The 18,934-nt window shown below is 33.0% G+C and overlaps 2 protein-coding genes and 1 non-coding gene across 5 annotated transcripts; 1 reads left to right on the forward strand and 2 right to left on the reverse strand.

The window, feature by feature from the left end:
* Positions 1-5,542: 5,542 nt before the first annotated feature.
* Positions 5,543-5,615, forward strand: TRNAK-UUU. Its single transcript has one exon. It is a non-coding gene; the product is annotated as a tRNA-Lys (tRNA).
* A 1,315-nt stretch (positions 5,616-6,930) lies between these two features.
* LOC120078789 (50S ribosomal protein L24) lies at positions 6,931-12,466 on the reverse strand. Of its 3 annotated transcripts, XR_005482092.1 has the most exons (7): positions 12,296-12,466; positions 11,438-11,559; positions 11,248-11,343; positions 10,784-10,887; positions 10,565-10,701; positions 7,249-7,390; positions 6,973-7,140 (listed from the first exon to the last, which is right to left on the reverse strand). XR_005482092.1 is itself a non-coding variant. In XM_039033102.1 (6 exons), the coding sequence occupies exons 2-6, from the start codon at positions 11,495-11,497 to the stop codon at positions 7,308-7,310; spliced, it is 480 nt and encodes a 159-aa protein (XP_038889030.1). In that variant the 5' UTR covers positions 11,498-11,537; positions 12,296-12,466; the 3' UTR covers positions 6,931-7,307. The 3 variants fall into 3 exon arrangements, 2 of the variants coding, with proteins under 2 accessions (XP_038889030.1, XP_038889029.1); XM_039033102.1 differs by having other exon boundaries at positions 6,931-7,390; positions 11,438-11,537; XM_039033101.1 differs by having other exon boundaries at positions 6,973-7,390; positions 12,296-12,465.
* A 2,755-nt stretch (positions 12,467-15,221) lies between these two features.
* LOC120078326 (non-specific lipid transfer protein GPI-anchored 2-like) lies at positions 15,222-17,396 on the reverse strand. The gene is made up of 4 exons (XM_039032565.1): positions 16,509-17,396; positions 16,254-16,280; positions 16,075-16,146; positions 15,222-15,451 (listed from the first exon to the last, which is right to left on the reverse strand). The coding sequence occupies exons 1-4, from the start codon at positions 16,843-16,845 to the stop codon at positions 15,240-15,242; spliced, it is 648 nt and encodes a 215-aa protein (XP_038888493.1). The 5' UTR covers positions 16,846-17,396; the 3' UTR covers positions 15,222-15,239.
* Positions 17,397-18,934: the final 1,538 nt, after the last annotated feature.

Raw genomic sequence — 18,934 nt, forward strand, 5'->3', positions numbered from 1 at the left:
TTTTTTTTTTTTTTTTTTTTTTTTTTTTTAACTAAAGGACCACTTGACTAACTGCTGTTCTTTCAAGTTTTTGATTTTTCTTACTATCTAGAACTTCTTGAAAAAGTTATAGGGTTGTGAATAATGATCTTAAGTACATTAATCTTTACAAGCTATGTCCCATCATTCAACTAAACTTGAGAGATTTATCTGCAACAGTCTTATAAGTGAAAGAGAGTAGTAAAAGGCAAAAGGAAAGGACTTGACTAACCATTTTTACAAACTTTTACGTTTCAAGAATAAATACACTTGTACTTTACGTGTGGCCTAAAACTGCATTAAAATAGCTCACCATATATTTACATGTAACTTCTGACTTTCATAAGCTGTCCAAAAAGTATACCTGTAAATTGAATGCTGTTGCTATAACTTATAAGATATTTCATTTGCATGGAGTCAGAAAATTGCAACTTTTTCCAGCTCTGCAATAATGATAATCATGAGACTTTGTCCAAGTGAATAAGCAAACATTCTCTCATATAATTGTACAGTGATTTGCATTTAGTTTGTTTAGTTGGGTGGAAATGGTATCATACTAATCACTTTAATGAAAAGTTTTGTTTTTGTACTCTTAACAACCGTGTTGGTCGGAAAAGGACATGAATCAAAACTCAACTTCTTTGCCAACTTAGACATAGCTTAATTGGATTAGGTGTATATTATCGATCAAAAGGTTGAAGATTCGAATTTCCATGCCTACATGTTGAACTTTAAAAAAGAAGAAGTCAACTTGTTTTGATATAGAAAAAAACATTAAACTTAGCAAATATCTTCTCTATGTGGTTGCCAGTTGGATTAATATTTCTTTTGTATAATTGTATTAGGGTCGGTTCTATAGCCCATTTTTCTTAATTATAGCTGTTATGTTCTTTGTTTGGTAGTTCTATAACTAAATCACAATATATATATATATTTGTATGTATGTATGCCCTCCTCTTCTATGCCATTTTCCTTTGGCTAGCTGCTATAGGTTTAGTACAGACAACCTTGGCTAGACTTTGTTCCCTTCAGCTAATCTATTGACTTCACAACCATGATTTGGAAAGATACATTTTATTGGATATTATATAAAACTACAAAATTATCCGGTAGATAGAGAAAGAGTGAGAGAAAGGTTTCATGTATGAAATATAGATACTTCATGTGAGACAGGTAATTGGTATCGAATACACATAGATACTTCTCATATACGTATCTGATATACAATTTGATGTATTTGTTTTTTCTTTTAGAATATTGATATGCATATCCTATTCTAGATATGTGAAGAGAAGATGTTGGACCTTTTTTATAAAAAGAAAAAACAAGAAAAGAAACTCATCTAATTTTTCTCGATCCAAAACTAAGCAACCTATTTAAAATGTCTAATGTCCTAGTCCAGAATTAAAATAAAAATAAAAAACTAAACCCTAGAATCATCTAATCTTCATCTTCATGCCTGAGCCTCCACAAAGTCATACAAAAACTTCAACAGTTTAATTTTATCTTCTTTGTTCGTTTTCGTACTTCTCTCTAATCTTCTTCATCTATGATCGATTCAACTCTAGCGTGCCACCAACATTTTTTATAATTATCATATTATGTTGATTATTATATTTCATTGTCTTTGATATTGCCTTTTGTATCCTACTCCAATGTTTATACTGTATTTTGTACCATTATCATTAACTCGACATTTTATGTTTTTAAATAGATTACATTTAATATCTTTATGTTAAATATACATATTTCCTAGATTTTTTTTTTATTTTTTTAAAGAAACATATATCCTCAACTTATTAATAATATTGATATTGTTGTATCCTATCGTCTCTGTAACCATATACCTGCTTCATAGGGTTTCATTGATAAACAAGAATATCATTTTCCTAGGTTGTTCTGTTCTGTTGTTTTCAATCCTACACTAATATGGTTCATGATATGAAAACGATGGCAGAAAATGGAAGAGGATGAAGAGATAAAGTTTCATTTGAGATAATTGTCTCTTAAAATGGCATGGAAACCACTAGCTCTTAAATCAAGCCTTGTATTTTTAAGACACGTCAATGCTATTATTGATACAAAGCTAAATCATGTATTGGTTGAAAAAAAAGTATTAAGACATTATTTATAAATAAACCAGCAACCGACCCTATAGTTAAATGATTCTATTTCACATGGATCTACTAGTCAAGTCAATTTTATATACAGCTTCTCTTAGCTTAGGTCACTCCCTAAAACCAACACTAATGCAATTATTCAGTCTAATAAAGATTTTCTGTATCTTCTTAAGTCTTTGGTTTGAATACAGTACAACCTAAACAAATATATTCATCCCCTTTTAAATAATAATAATGCATTTCTGTACTGCTCTATCTTTAGCCATTGTCTTGGTCAAGGACCAATTAAAACACTAGCCAATTTTGCAGCTTCTTTTAGATGTTGATATGGATCCTTTATTCATTCAACCAGAGAAGGGTTCAATTATTTCCATTAAATAATTTAGAGTTTTCTTTATGTGGGTGGTTCTGATTTAAAGAGATCAATTGGGCCACAGGTTTGATATAGATAATACAGTAGTAAGTAAGAAGAACAAGACTTGCATCATAGGGACCAAATAAAGTAGAGACTATATAGTATAAGATAAAATTTAATAGACAAAGTGTTAAGAATTGACAATCAAAGATGATCAAAAAGTGTAAAGCAAAAGAGAATTGGTACAAAGATATATGTGATTCACTAATAGTATGTTAACTATGTCCACAAAGAGAGGGAGACCAGTTTATTATTTGAGACTCTAAGATTAGAGAGTTTATATATAAAGCACTTCTCTAAACCTTAGGGTCAAAATCGTAAATAATATAAATATGTTAAATATGAATTCTGAAAGACCCTGTACTTGGTTATTCGAAGCATCAAATAATAAATTCAAGACATTCCAACGGTAAACATAATTTAGAGTAATTGACACGCACTTCTTCAATTGAGATAAAGAGGTTTAAGTGAAAAAGATGAAACTTAATGGACAAAAGTTTTGGTGCAAACTTGAAACTGATGAGGAAATACCTTTGGGCACGTGATCTCACGTGAGTAAGGATGAACATGCATGTACATATATGATCACAGTCAGTGGTTAAGGTTGGTCCAAAAATGGAAAATCAAATTGGGGAAAGAAAGTGATTCTTTTGGGGAAAAAAAAAAGTTGCCACCATCCCACTATTGATTTGCTGACTTATAGCAAAATTACATTGAAATTTAACAAAACCCCATAATCGAAATCCACAGAGACAGCCATAACTTTTTTTTTTCCTGATTCCTTCAATAAGTTACTGTCAAATTTGCCACAAATGGATAAAGTGTTTTTCTTTTTGAGTTGGGTTTGTCATTTGTGTGAGAGATTTCAAAATAAAGACATCATTATTAAATTGTTAAAGCAATGGGTGTCAAAAGAAACAGTGACCTCAAAATTCATATTCAATGGTCAAAACAGAAGGCATTTGAATCTGTGCTATAAGTAACAACAAAGTGCTTTTTGCAGAGGTTAAAGATTGGAAATGAAGCATTCATTTTTATGGGAATTGTGTGTGTTTTTCTGACAGATAATGTTGGGTTTAGATGGACCAAATTCAAAACATTAGCTGGTGCCTGGGTTTACTTGTTAAAGAAGGCTAGTGATTGTCAATGTCAGTATGAAAAGAGTTGAAAGATCCAAAATTTCATCAGTCAACCATATGCAAAAGCCATATGTGATAGAACAAAACCCAAACTGTCTGTTTTCATGTTGGAGTCGAGGGTGGAAAGATCTTTCCCAATTCTCACCCTCTATAGAAATGGTTGGGAAATTAAAACGGGAAACACAAGAATTAACGTGGAAAAACTCCAAACCGGGAAAAAAACCAAAAACCAAAAAGAAATTCCATTGTATACCAAGCTTAAAATGCTTTAAATTGGGATGGTTTAAAATCGAGCGCATATGTTCTTTTTATAGTTTTTGGAGCCCGTCACTTTCTTGAACATTTTAGACGTGGGACACCTGTTGTTTTAATATTTTGCCAAAACCCAACAGAAATTTATCTTTTTTGTTTTGAAGCAGATAATGAAAGGAGGAAGGGGGTGTTTCCAATTATTCCAAGTGCAAAGCAATCCAACAAGTCTATCCTTTTTCCAAAAGTTAAAGACAAAGGAACTTGATTTGGTTCAGCACACCAAACCTGATCTGATTCATTCAAATTTTTGCTAAGACAGAGGATTCAACAACAATGTACCTTTAAGTTTCTGTATGTTGCTACAAAAAGAAAAGCAACTCAGCTTCCAAAACAACATATAAATATATATATATGCAGACTAAGATTGGTCCTTTAGGGTTGTAAAGTGTGGTTTGAGGCCCATTGGCCTCTGTGGTTAATCATTTGCAGTGAAGTGTCAGATCAACAATTTGGTACTGAAGTTATCACAGTGACAGTGCAAATAAATAAGTAAATACCTTTGGATAAATCGATGGCTGCTCCTTCTTTCTTCTTTCCCTTCTCTGGTTCAAGTAAAAGTGGGTGAAAAAAGCAGCTAAGTGTAGGAACATGGAGTGTAAATTAACCTAGATTCTATCATTTGTCCGATGTTGCAAATCTTCTCTTCTTAATTTTTATTAGGGAAAAAAAAACCCTTTTGGTATCTACATTTTGGGTCTAGTTTCCATTTGATTTTTAGATTTCAAAATGTTATACATTTGGTCCTTAATTTGTTTCAATTTAATTTTTAAGTTTCAAAATGTTACAATTTTATCTTTAGAGATTTGAGTTTTGTTTCAATTTAGTTCATAAGTTTCAAAATTTTACACTTTTAACTTCAATTTTTCATTGGATAGTCACTTTCAGCCATTGACGTTAATATCTATTAATTAGTTTAAAATAATTACAAAGTGAAATTTTAAACTTAATATTAATAATGAGGAAAAATAGTGAAACTTCATTGATTGTGATTATTTTATTTATTTTCAATTAATTAACATACGTTAATACTAAAAATAGAAAACGAGTATTTAGGGAAAGATTGAGATTAAAAGTGTAAGTTTTGAGACCTAGAGACCAAACAAAACTCAAAACTCAAAGGTAAAATTGTAAGATTTTGAAACCTATGAACTAAATTGAAACTAAATTAAATATTAAGAACTAAATGTGTAACGTTTTGAAATCTAGTGGTAGAAACTAGACTCAAAACCTATGAATCAAAAGATAATTTTCTATAAAAAGAGCAATATTCTAGGTTATACTCATCTTTTTGAAGCCTATTCCAACTGCACAATAGAAAAAAATTCAATAATATTTATAAAAACGAGAAAAGAAAAAAGAAGAATTTGTCACGTAAAAACTGTAATTGGACGATCATGTAAACTTTTCCTTAAAAATAAAGAATTACATGAATGAAGAGGAAGGATTTGAACTCAAGGCTACTGTTTTGTGTTAAAGGTGCTTCAAAATCATATTTTGAAAGATTCCTATAATAGCATTAAATATCGTCTTTCAAAGAGGCCGTCTTAGCTCAGCTGGTAGAGCGCATGGCTTTTAACCATGTGGTCGTGGGTTCGATTCCCACAGACGGCGATCGATAACAACGCAAGTTTTTCCCTTCATACATGAAGGACGGCTTACTTCACTAATCCATTTTCATTCATTTCATCTTATTTCATTTCTCATTATGTAACGATTTAATGACCCTGAACTAGTTACTTTATGAATTGGAATTAATTACACAACACACTTTTTTACCATCTTTGTTTAATGCATAAAAAGAGATTCACTAGTTATATTAATCATCCATTTGAATTACATATATTGTTTGATGAATCAATTTTATATATAGAAGTTAAAATTAAATATTACTTAATATTTTAATAAGAATATTACTTAATTAAATGTAAGTGGACAAATTTAGTTTTATTTAATATATTGTTATAATAATTATTTAATCACTTGAAATAAAAATATATGAATATTTTTATATTAAACATTAACTAAACTTAATTTAATTATTTTATTTAATTATTAGACATAATTGATAAATTAATTAAAATATTAATAATTAATGTTAAAATTTCATAATAAAAAGTTGAGAACCTAAAATATTAATGAAAAATGCATTAACTGAAATTTATTAGGACAAAATATTACATTTACATTTAATAGGATAGAATCAAACTAGTGATAGGCTTTTATCACTAATTCAATAAGCCTCTATCGACATCTATCAAAGGAAATTAAATTTTGTTATTTTGTATAAATAGTTTTCCTTAATTTTTTATTTTTAAAAATCGCCCTTTATATTATTCATTTCCTAATATAAAAATCTCATATGCAGAAAGTATTAGACAACCCATTTCAAATGGGTTTTAAAGTTTTATAGATAATAATATCTTGAATTTTACAAAATGATATCCTAATAAACAAATAAAAATATTAAATATGAGATCCTGAATTTTCAAAGCATTTTCATTAAATTTATAATCTTGAATTATTTGGGTGTTAATTTATTTATTGGAGCCACATCCTACTAAAGAGGGGCATCTAGAGGACATAGATACTTAGCTTAACCCAATAGTTAGATTACTTACGGAATGTTTTATACTAATTCTTTCTCAAGTCTATTTTTCAAATAAGGGTAAGAACATGCAAACACGAATGACAAGCAAAATCCGTGATAGAGTCACCAAGACTAGTCATATGCTTCCACTCATTTTTTTTCAAGACTTTTTTAAAAAGAATTTTCTAGTTTTGTTTTATGGTTTTAAGGATACCTATTAAATGAATTTATGTTATTTAATTTTAATAAAGTTAATTATTTTATACTATTTATTTAGTTTTACTAAGTCAAGAAAATATGTCAATTTAAATTGTAAGCATCCATGTTTATAGTAACGACTTAGTCTAAGTCCCAAGGAGTCGGGAAAAATTTCAATGTGAGTGGAGAAAGAAATACATATTCTCTAGATGGAGGATTTTCAACGGAGATGAGATTTTTTTCCTGGAGCAGCGGCTCGGAAAGGAAAAATGTATTACAGTTACACACCAAAAGTTTAAGTTCAAAACCATTTCCTTCCATCATATAACCATCAGAAGATCAGAGTGGTTCCTGCAAAAGCCATCCTCATGAATATTAATCTAAAATAATTGTAAACGACAATCAGGGGAATAAAATACAAGTTGCCGCCCAATACAACAAAGATGTATCTATCCTCACATTCTGATTATTTTCCAACCTAGTACAACCATGTCTTCTGAATTGAAGATAAGTAACTTCTAAAGTTCAGGCATGCCCTTCCCTGTTTTAGCATCATAAGTTTTCTCCAGAACCACATCCATTGGAGTATCCTTGGGACCAGCTGCAAATCAACAAATATGATCAAATCAAAAGGTGCAGAAGTAGTAAGTTAATTCTAAGGTTCCTCATTCCAGTTGTAAAGCAGAAGAAACCCTTGGTCAGTTGCTCGAGATTCCCAATTATTCCATTTTCTAATATTAGCAATGTATAGCGATCAGATTACTCGAGGAAAAACTTCATGGGTAAATGTAGAGAACTATATCGAATTCCATGTGCATGCCAGAGTGCCCAAGCTAGTTCATATTTATGCTTGAAGTAGTTAATAGTACATGCAAGATGTGAAATCCTCACTGAAGATTGAACCTTTCGATTATTTAGCTCATTTTTTCATCAGGTCCTCGTCACTATTAACTAGTTGCTTTATAAATTGGACATTATTATGTTGCACTCTTCACACATCAAGAAAAGTACAGATATTGGGGGTTGTCTGTAAAGGCTTAAAGCTAACGTGAACCATGACCTAAAGTCTGTTGATTTCTTCTGACCAAAGTGACTAGATTGGAGTGATTGAGATACATAAAAGGTAGAATTGTGCATGAAGTCTATGTTTCATCAATGGCACATTGGTCATCATAAAAATGTTGAGCCCCATTCATGTATTCTAATTTGTTTTCAAGAATATCGAGAATAACAGTGCTAAATGTGAAATCCTTGACAGAGAAGTAGCTACTTGAGTTATTACTGGTGTATGGGATCAACTTTTGTTTCAAAGACAGTTTTCACTGTTGGACTAATTTCAACCTATTTACAGCATCTGTATAGCATTCTATTCACAATACCTGCTACTTTGCTACTGAGAAAAAAAAGAGGATAAAAACAACCTGGCTAAACAATACAAAAAATTAAATATTACAACTTATATCATACAATCAGCAGCCCAAAGCAAACAAAACAAAAACAAAAAATAAAATGTAAAGTTGAGTCATGTTGGCTTGAACAGAGCAGTTGCACGCACTGAGTTTTCTTTTTCATTTTTAACTCAGGTTGCTCAAATCGCAGCAACATACTTTAGATGTTATCATCAAATGAAGGAGAATCTCCTCTTGAATTTAATGCAACTACAAAAGCATTATATTCAACCCTCAATCCTCACCCATCGGAAGTTCATCTGATGTTGTTGACTGATCTAGTCAAACTATTAGCAACTAATAGAACCTCCTGTTTATGTTCAGATAAAGAAACAGAGCCAAGGTGGTGAGCTCCCTATTCTTTCCTAATAAAAAATAACCCAAAATGATCAAAGATGCCCTGCTCTCCTCCCAGTAAAGTACTTGACCATATTTGCAACTTCCCTTCACAGGCCCTCTAACAAATAACGGAATGGGTCCAACTCTCATAACAGAATCTCTCTCTTACTCACGGATCAGTTTTCAACAGCAGATACTTTTGAATCTCTCTCCCTTTTCCTACCAGATACTTTCACAATAGGTCTATCGCTAACTTTCTGGTCTATAAGTATGACATTCTGAGGTTCTCCCTAAGGTTGCACCTCCAAGGTATTGTTGGACAGTGTGGCTAATGCATTCCAGATGGAGCAACCATGTCCTTTCCTACCTATTCTAAATTCATTTTATCTAGAGAAAGAATATGGGTGGTTTTCAGAACTCAAGGCGAACTTAAGCACAACAGTCTTCTGAGGCTTGAGCACAAGGCAAGGCGCAAGAAAAAGTGAGTTTTTTTAAGGGGGGGGGGGGGGGGGAGGGGGGGGGGGGGGGGGGGGGGGGGGGGGGTGAGGCACACTATACATAACATGATGAACTTATTAGAAGTCTGTTTTCATTGAGGTATTGGAGAGGACAATGGTTGCTTCCACCAATATACCCTTCTTGAAGGTCAATACAATGACAATATTCAGTAGTTGGTTTTGTCATAGCAAGTAGATTTTTTTTTTTTTTTTAATCATTGAATCTTATATTAAAAAAATGGCTGGTACAAGGATGGGAAATCGTTTTGATCAAAAACACACAAAAAAAAAAAAAAAAAAAACAAGAGAAATCGTTTTCGTGGAATAGACTTATGCCAAGAGTAGGCTTAGGAATTTTTGTTGCTTCTCTTGGAGCAAAGAATTCGTGGGTCTACGCACATTGGTCGAAGTACATGAAGAAGTGGCTGTATTAGCTCCCTTTATAGAGCTCTGATACCAAGGGTTTTGTATTAAAGAAGACAAAGAACTTTTTAGTGTTGTTCTAATTTCAACCCATTTACAATAGCTGTACAGCACTCCATTTATATTATCAATCAGACCAAGAAAGAAAGAGGACAAAAGAACAACTTGGTTGACAAACAACTTTACTTGAATAGGATATGTTCCATAGGTTGTACAACTGCGTCCTTATTCCAAAAAACTTGGTTAACAAAGTGATACAACTTAGTCTATATGAGCAGCCTAAAATATACAGTCAGCAGCTTCACTCGGCCAATATTCTAACAAGGGCATGGAAACAGCTAAAGAACCATGTTATCCACGAGAACATTTATTTTCTGTTAAAACTCAATTGAATGTTTGCAAGCACTAAACATCAGTCTGGCTCATTGATGACATGCCAAACCATGCTCTAAGCCTAGCATCCAAAGGAATGGCCGGGTGCCCTGCCCCTCCACCCCACCCCGCCCCCCCAAGCCATACACATTGCAGATGGAGCAAAAAGAAGAAAGTCCATCCATCTCCATAGCTGAGATAAGTTTCAACTCATAGCACAGCTCCTTAAAAGAACAGTAATAATCAAGTCTTTTTTTATTTTTTTTCTATAGAGACAAAAATCATTGAGAAAAAACTGAAAGAATACAAGGGCATAAAAAAAAACCAAACCCACAAAAATCCTACTAAAGAAAGGGGTTTCAACTATGTGTTGCCTATAGGGTAAATACAAAGTCTTCCAAAACAAAACCTATAGAGAAACATGAAATCTCATCAACGGAGAAAATTTAATAACAGCATTCGATAACATGGAATCACATAAACATGTAATCACAAAGGAAAGGCTTACAGAGGAATGCCACAGAAGCACCTTCAAGCATAATAATTTAGCAAATAACAAGAAAAGTGTATATATATATATATATATCTCAGAGCAAGTCATTTATCAAATAACAAGAAAAAAAAAAAAATTCATATATAAAGAATAACAAACAAGATAAATATTAAATAAAAATGCTGAAGGCTTTAGATCAGTACCAACTGTAGGTCTGGGAGTAGTCCTTATCTTTAAGATCTCTGAACGAGGAATTATAGATCCAGAGGCTCCAATCCCTCTTGAAACTCGTACTTTAGAACCATCTTCAAGATATCTAATACCAACCTTACAAGGCTTCCTGCAAAAGAACAATGTCTGTCAACGTTCTAGTTCCAGGCAAAACGTCAAAACTGAATAACAATTTAGGATAGCATCCAAACCCTGTTACTGGATCAACAACTTGGACATTTGATACATGGAGGGGAGCTTCAACGGTAAAGATTCCACCTTCATGACCTTGTCCTTGCTTAATATGTTTCTTCACCTGTATGAAGCATAGAAAGGTGAATGACCGCTAATAAAACTGACACACCCATGTAAGGTTCAACTGCGGAAATCATAAAAATGATGAGCATCAAAATCAGCCGAGGGAACACAACAGGAATCATAAACAACTGTTGAACCATAAAAAGGTATCCATACGGTGTCAAGCACCCATACACAGAGGATATGAGGAAAGGGAAAAAAACTTGATGTTAAATCAAATCCAACAAACCAGTAATTTGCACAACTCAATTGCCTACATGATCAAACATATGCCAGAAAGGGCCCAAGCACAACAATTAAACACGAGAAAGCTCAACTATAAACCTTTCACTGTCCAATTTGGCAATCATTTTCCTACCAGATTTTTGCCCTCGACAATAACACGATTTTGAGTGCGAATGACACGCTTAATTACACCAGTTTCTCCTTTATCCTTGCCTCTAATGATCATCACCTGTTGCAAATGCAAACAATCATGAATATCATAAGGAAACCTAGACCAACATTAGGAGAAAATAAGATATATATCTTCAAAAAGTTTCCCTTACATTATCTCCTCTAAGAATTTTCCAGTGCCTAATAAGCTTTTCGGCAGCCTTCCAACCCATTTAAATGTAATGCAAACACCAAATCTGCTGCTGCCACTATCTGCACAAGTTACCCCAGCAAACTGCAGTTCACCATTCAGATTATGAGTTTATACACTTTCGCTACAACATAAAACATGGATGATAATAATATATACTGAGTAGAAAATTCCAAGCAGATCCAAGAGACATAGTATTCAATCAGTGATTTGGAATTCTTCAGCAAATGTTACATGGCTAGGTTCATTGGTCAGATCACCAGCAAAGCAGAAAAGGTGATGCAATTCTATCTTTGCATAAACTGTAAGCAGAACTGGTGAAAAAGCATTTCCAATCAAGGCTTTTGGAAATGAGAGATTACATGTTAAATAGCAAAAGAGAAAACGAGAGAATAGCAATTTAAATTTCATACATTTTGTTACTGCAGGGATGCTTTTGGGTCCAGTACCATTCGTTTTTCAATTCTATCCTTTTACATTTTCATTAAACCCATCCAAAATTCAAACACAATTATTCAATTCTACGGGAAAATGAGCGTTTTCTTATCTTTATATGCAAACGAACGGAATCCACAATCACCCTCTAAAGGCTAAAGGCTAAAGGCTTCTTCTCTTTTTCCTCTGTTCTGTTGTTGCTGTTCATACATCTTCTTCAATGGACTCTGTTTTCCTCCTCCATTTTCATTCTAATTTACTCTTAGCTTCCCCATTTTAAACCAAGAATCCGCAATCACCCAATAGAAACCCAAAATCCAAAATCACAAAAAGAAAAAATAGCAACAATAAGCATTCAATAGCTTAGAGAAAGATGAAGACGTGCCTGAGACAAGTGGGTTAGATTGAGATCCAGCGAAACACAGCTTCTACAGAGAGCGGAGACCAGCGACTGAGACAGAGAGGGAACGGTAGTGAGGAGAGACTGACGGCTCGACGACTGAGAGAGAGGTGCGAATGCGAATGGAACCTTAGGCCTCTTTGGTGGGAGGTTTTAGGCTAATTATATCGGTCGGTTTGAATTATAATAAAAACCGGTTCGGTCGGGTTCTTACGTATCTACTAAACATCTATTTAGATTTTATATATATTTAAGAAGAAGAAGAAAGGACAACAACCAGAAGTAACCGACCAGAGAAAAAAAAAAGATTAAAATAAAAAGAAAAGTCACTTCCTCAAGAGAGCCACCATCCGATTGGTTGACAAAATACTCCATAAATGTTGAGAGCGAGGGGTAGGACTATGCCAAAATACTCCTGTAATTCTCAAACATGACATATCATAATGATGAAACGTTTCATACCAGAAAATAAGGTCATCAAAATTAGTCACCTCCTTTGCCCACATCATAGCCCAAAATGGGATTTGGACCCAATGCTTCCTTAGACTCTTGCAACTCCAAATAGTATGAAGCACATTTTCAACTACTCGAGTACACTGATGGCACAATTCCCTAATCCTAACTTGCCAAATCCATAAATTATAGTTAGTAGGAAATAGACTTTTAACTTGCTCGCCAACGGACAAACTTTATTTTGTTTGGAAGCTTGCAATTTCACACAAAATTTCACCATCTAGCCATCAACCCTCTCTCTAGAAGCATAGACATCATTCACACCACCACTCGTAGGTTTGTACTCACTCCACATAGAATAACACTCATTCTTTTCACAGTGTCCATTGAGTCTATTTGAATATCAATTTAGCTTTAATCTTTTCCTTTTTATAGAAAGTATTTCAATTAAAAACAACTATAAAAAACGGTTGATACATAACTGATGTATGGTTAAGTTATTGCTTTACTAATATTTTTAAACAAACAAACATGTCAACTTGAAATTTAAAGAATAAATTTTGTTGATAGATAGGTTGAACTTTTTAGTATTAAGATTGATATTTTGTATGTCAAATGAAAATTTTCTAATACAATAAGGGTACGGAGATTCATAGACCTATTTAGACCTATTGATCACTAACACACATCTATATGATAGTGGAGCTATGTTCGCTTTAGTATAAAAAAGATATGTTTATGTGTCTACATATGTTAGTAAAACAATTATTAATATATCGATTTTGTGTAATTAAAACTTAACAAACGTTTTGTAAAGTAATCTAGTAGGATTTTTTCAATACATTAAACTAAACCATTTGTTATATTTAGCAATTAGCCATTCTTTCGTTACTTTTCCCATCAAATCTATCCTCCCTTTTCCTCTTCCTTTTGCATATGGTTTATTCCAATTTCCATTTTAATATGATTCGTTAATTCCAATTTCCCATCAAATGTTGTAATTATTTGTTACATTCCAATTCCCTTCTGCATATGGTCTATATACCAAATAATCACAATTTTGTAGGCCTGTAAATCTCACCTACCCATCAGCCCAATTTATTTATTATTTATTATTATTATTATCTTTTGAGAACACCTAATTCATTTAATTGGAGTATGAGAACTTTTCATATTCATTTATTATATGTTACATGAGCATTTTTTAAAAGTAGTGGACTCTTGACATTAAAATGGGATTTTCTGTGAAAAAATAAAGCAAGATATTGTCGTAGTATTAAAACTTTTTTACGAGGAGGTACTAATAACCTGTCCATATAGCCAAAGTGAGTTTAATTTAGTGATATTAACATGACCTTCATTCCAAAAAGTTGGAGATTCAATTCTCTATCCGCAATTGTTGTACTAAAAAACAAACCTATCCACATAGCATGGTTAAAGTAATTAAGGAAACGATTTAATTGAGAATATTTATGTAAAATAAAAGAATTAGGTTAGTTTGGTAACTATTGGATTTTAGAAAACTGTGTTTGTTTCACACCATTTATTATCATGATTTTCATTTTTTTTTTTATGTATAGTCAAATTTTAAAACAAAAAAAAACTTTTAAAAAACTCTTTTTTAGCTTTTAAATATTTGCTTGAATTTTGAAATTACTTCTAAAATATTGATAATAAAATATATAAATCAATAGATGTAAATGGTGTTTATCTGTTTAATCTTAAAAAAAAAACAAAAACAAAAACAAAATGATTATCCACCTTAATAAAATATACATCATTATTAGTTGATTTAATCTCGAAACAAAAGGAAAATTTGTTCAATTAAAAAAGGAAAAGTGAATTACTCTTGATATAGTTTTTGGTTAAAATTTCAATTTAAGCTTTTAAGTTTGTGTAAAATCTTAGTTAAGTTATGAATTAAGCCTCCCAAAAAAGTGATTGATTATTATTTTCAATTTGGAGATATAAAGATTCGATTATCTGACTTAATCAATAGTATGTCTTACATCAATCCTATGTCAACTAAATTATAGTTATATTAACATAAAAATTCAAAAAAATATCAATTTATACCCGTAAATTTTGAATTGTATCAATTTAAACTTTAAACTAATAATTATATCAACATGAATTTTCATAAGTGTATTTATTTACATTGTTCTCCAAAATTTGAAAGCAATCAATTTAAGACCATTTATTATGATTATTTTTGAAAATTGACCATCTTGTACCTTTGAAAAAAGTTTCTCGATTCGAACTACACCTCATGTCAGTACTACACTCTTATATCAATTGAACTATACCATATTTAATCCTTAGTTAAAGTTTGTGTCAAGAGTCGTATTTGAAATATAGAAGAAGAAGATTAATTACGCATATGAAAAGGAGTAAATACAGTGGCCAATAGGGAAACAAAATGAGTATCTGTTATTTAGCACACGCGATTAGAAGAGGAGTGAAAGCAAAAAGCTGTTCATTGGGATTTGAAAACCATGAAGGCTATGGATATTAGCAAGAGCGATGGTGGGCAGACACAAGATGGAGAGGATGCGGATGGAGCTAAAACAGGTCGGATCCGACGATGGGTTGCTGCCGGAGCTTCTGATTCTGCCGGAGGATGTGTGGGCATCAATTGCTGCCGCTGACCGTCTTCCGGTGCCAGAGCTACTGCTACTGCTTTTGAAACTGCCCATACAAATTAAATATAATTAGGTTAGTTATAATTATACCCTTAAACTTTGAATAAAACAGTTTTATTTCAATCTTTAGTAGGTTTTTGTAGTTAAATTCTCGGATAATATGAATAAATATATTGAAAAAAAGTAAAGACATGTAATGCATCTTGAATCATACCATATAATTCTTGTCTTCTTATTTCGTTTTTGATTGTTTTGCTAATCCTAACTCCTAAATTTACTTCTTGGATAAGTTGTGATATATCGAAATACAGAGGACAAGATAAATTAAGTATTTGAAGTACTTGGACTCTCCCTCTCTTGATATCTCTCACAATCCTGAATCACTCCTTCAAACATTGTCTAACTCATTCATTCCCCTTTCCTCTATTTATAACTAAATTCCATAACAAACTCACTCGCTAATTGCTAACATACCCCCTCTATATATCCTTAGCAATATCTTAATAACATTCCTATCAATTTCTCACTTAAATAATACATAAATATACACAAACTTTTTGGTTCACAGATAAAATTTTCAGAGTTGGATGTGTACTTTTATAATTAATTACATGTGAAACTGCTCATTCTTAATGTTGATAAGAAGATTATCCTGCACAAGGAGGTTACCTTGTGGGCTTAGAGGAGAAGGAGAAGCAGCTGCAGTAGGAAATGGTGCAGTTGGTCCAAGTGAGATAGGTCCTGTCAAGTACAGAAGGATCAAATTCTGAAACCTTTCTCACTCTGAATTTTCATTGATCTACTGATGTATAAGAAATTTGATGAGAACTAGAGAAGATTAACCATACCTGGGGATGGTAGGGGTGAACCAGAAGCTGCAAGATAGATCAAAATCAACATTAGAACTCTAAGAAATTCTTACAGCTTCCAACTGAAACTTAGAGCCTCTTTGGCTTGATTTTCCATGGGCTTAAAAACGGTTTTTTAAGCACTTAAAGAACGATTTTTTAAGCACTTAGAAAGTCATTACAAACATGTCTTACCTTGATCTTATTTGCTAAACTGTAATATGAAAGGGGCGTGATGAGTTTTTAGTTTTTTACCTTTGCATTGTGCAGGTAGGTTGGTGATGTTACAAGAAGTTGGAAGGATGAGTGCAAGGGCTGCATTGATGGGCAGAGGAACAGGCACATTGGCAGTAAGTAAAAGGCAGGCACAGTCCATACTTGTTCCTGAGAGCGACCTCAGTGTGGTGCAGCAACTTTCTTTTTGTGATGAACCATTGTTGCTACTTCCAGTGATGACATTGAAACATGGGGTGAAATTGTTGATCATTGAGGTTGTGCAAGACGAACGAGTCTGCCCTTCAACTGAAAAACTACCTAAAATAGTTGCTGCAACTGTGATGAATGCTAAGGCCTTCAAAATCTCCATTGCCATCTTTTGAAGAACAGGGGAAGATATGGGGTGCCCAAGCCCAATGCCTTTCAATTGGAGGTGGTTGTAGTTTATATTAGTTTGAGAATTTGGAGGGAAAGTCTGGTAGATTTGAATCTTGGGATTTGGAGTTCAACCAACTCAATTAACCAAGTTATACTTCACCATTGCTAGAGCTTTTGGTGCCCCCTCCCCCTAATGTGAATAGTTTGGAGTTCACATTGGGTGAAGTTTGGCATGTTGGTTATACCAATCAATAAGCCCTTGTCGCTGATAGGGATAAATGAACTTTCCATCTAAGGATTAGAGATGTAGGACTAAAAAGAGACCTAAAAGAAGAATTTTCATGTATAATCTTGTATAATTCAAATGTCGTTATGATTCGTTCCAGTACGTACCTAGATCAAAAGTTTCGAGATTCATGGGGATGTATAATAACATATAAATTATCATTTTGTGTACTATGTTGTATGTCCTTCAAACCTTTTGGGGTGTCTGGTCCACTGACTTCACATGTCGGTGTTAAATAACTTAATCCCACCAATTTTAGTAGTGTCCACTATTGAAATTTGTATATTTATTGAGGAATTCCATCTTTCTCTTTTTTGCACATTTATCAAGAAACTCCATTTTCACAACTCTATCCCAAACACATACTGCTTTAACTTCAATATATTAACTCCATATTTCATAGCTCAATTCAGCGTCCCAAACACCTCGTTTGAGTCTCTCCAACAATTAATAAATTGATTCTTTCTTCCAAAACAAGAAACAGAAACATCTTCTAATACACACAGGAGGCTCTGTGCATATTAGGATCAAGTTACTGCAAATGTAGATAGGCCTGTTGGAACCCATGTTTGTAATTTCTTGTCTTTCTTTTCTTTTTTCAGTGTTCTTGTCAGTGACTTTCCCCATCAAATGTCATCAAAACATGAGCCTAAAACTTCCATACTTAAGAGGGATCAAAATATCAGCTGTGATTGTCTTTGACACTGTCTTTTCTTACCTTAAACCCAGAAACAAACTCAAGTGCAGTTTAAATTAGTCATTGAGTCGCACCTGTTGAGGAAAGTTGGCCACCTACTTCGTTTTCAATCGGGTTTGACCTGTGAAAAGAACCCAAATTTTCTTTCCAATATGATGTACCTGTTTAATCCCACAATACATACTGCAGCAAATGGCCCCAGAAGGATTCTGATGGTTGCATTTGAATAAGAAATAAATGGAACATGGCTTACCAAATGGCTTAGTTAAATTTCTTTTCTGAATTCATTTGTTGAAAAGGGAGAAGAACCTCACATCAAGCAATAGTGCACTCCTAACATCTTTCTAATGGATGTTTGGGGGCATTGATTTAGGTTAAACTTACTATCTAGCCCACCACTTCACAAGAAGGTGTTAAATAATTCAATTCCACCAACATCATTGACGTTCGCTATTAAAGTTTCCATATTTATCGAGAAATTCTATCTTCCTCTCCCTCTCTCCCTTCTTCTAATGTTTCCAATGACTCTACTCGCCGACCACTACTAACGACCAGCTTTGGTGACAATATTGATGACATGCTCGGATGACAATATCATCGATTACATGTTCCGATGATAATCTTTGATACGACACCCAACTTCAGCAGCAACCATCATCGGCGACTATTGCCATCGTTTCACTTCAACGATATACTTCGATGCACCTCGTGTAGCCAAATTCCGACATCCACATTTGATGTACAACTTTGCGTGACTACCACCTCTGGCAGTTAATTTCAATGATCACCTCCAGTGACAAACTCCGACCACCAACTCTATTGATCATCTAAAAAATATTAATTCTAACGGCCAACTCAACCGATCTTATATTAAAAAAACAAAAACAAAAACAAAAAAACTTGGCCAATGAAAGTGTTATTAAATAAAAATTTGAAATGATTAGTTCATAGTGTTATTAATAGTCGCCTTAGATAGTAAACATTAGTTGAAACACTTTGAGCATATCGTCAAACCAAAAAACCTCGTGTAACACTTTTGAGAAAATGTAAACAAACACATATGTATTTTTATTTTAAACAATATTTATAAAAAAGTGTTCAAAT

Source organism: Benincasa hispida, chromosome 5 (assembly GCF_009727055.1).
Source record: "Benincasa hispida cultivar B227 chromosome 5, ASM972705v1, whole genome shotgun sequence".
Taxonomy (NCBI): Eukaryota; Viridiplantae; Streptophyta; class Magnoliopsida; order Cucurbitales; family Cucurbitaceae; genus Benincasa; species Benincasa hispida.

Coding starts and splice junctions, on each gene's coding strand:
- LOC120078789 (XM_039033102.1), bottom strand. CDS start 11,497: ATGGGTTGGAAGGCTGCCGAAAAGCTTATTAGGCACTGGAAAATTCTT. Junction 10,702..10,783: donor GTTGTTGATCCAGTAACAGG/GTTTGGATGCTA, acceptor GTTCTTTTGCAG/GAAGCCTTGTAAGGTTGGTA. Junction 7,391..10,564: donor TACTCCCAGACCTACAGTTG/GTACTGATCTAA, acceptor GTTGATTTGCAG/CTGGTCCCAAGGATACTCCA.
- LOC120078326 (XM_039032565.1), bottom strand. CDS start 16,845: ATGGCAATGGAGATTTTGAAGGCCTTAGCATTCATCACAGTTGCAGCA. Junction 16,281..16,508: donor CCTACCTGCACAATGCAAAG/GTAAAAAACTAA, acceptor TCTATCTTGCAG/CTTCTGGTTCACCCCTACCA. Junction 15,452..16,074: donor TTCTCCTCTAAGCCCACAAG/GTAACCTCCTTG, acceptor TTGTATGGGCAG/TTTCAAAAGCAGTAGCAGTA.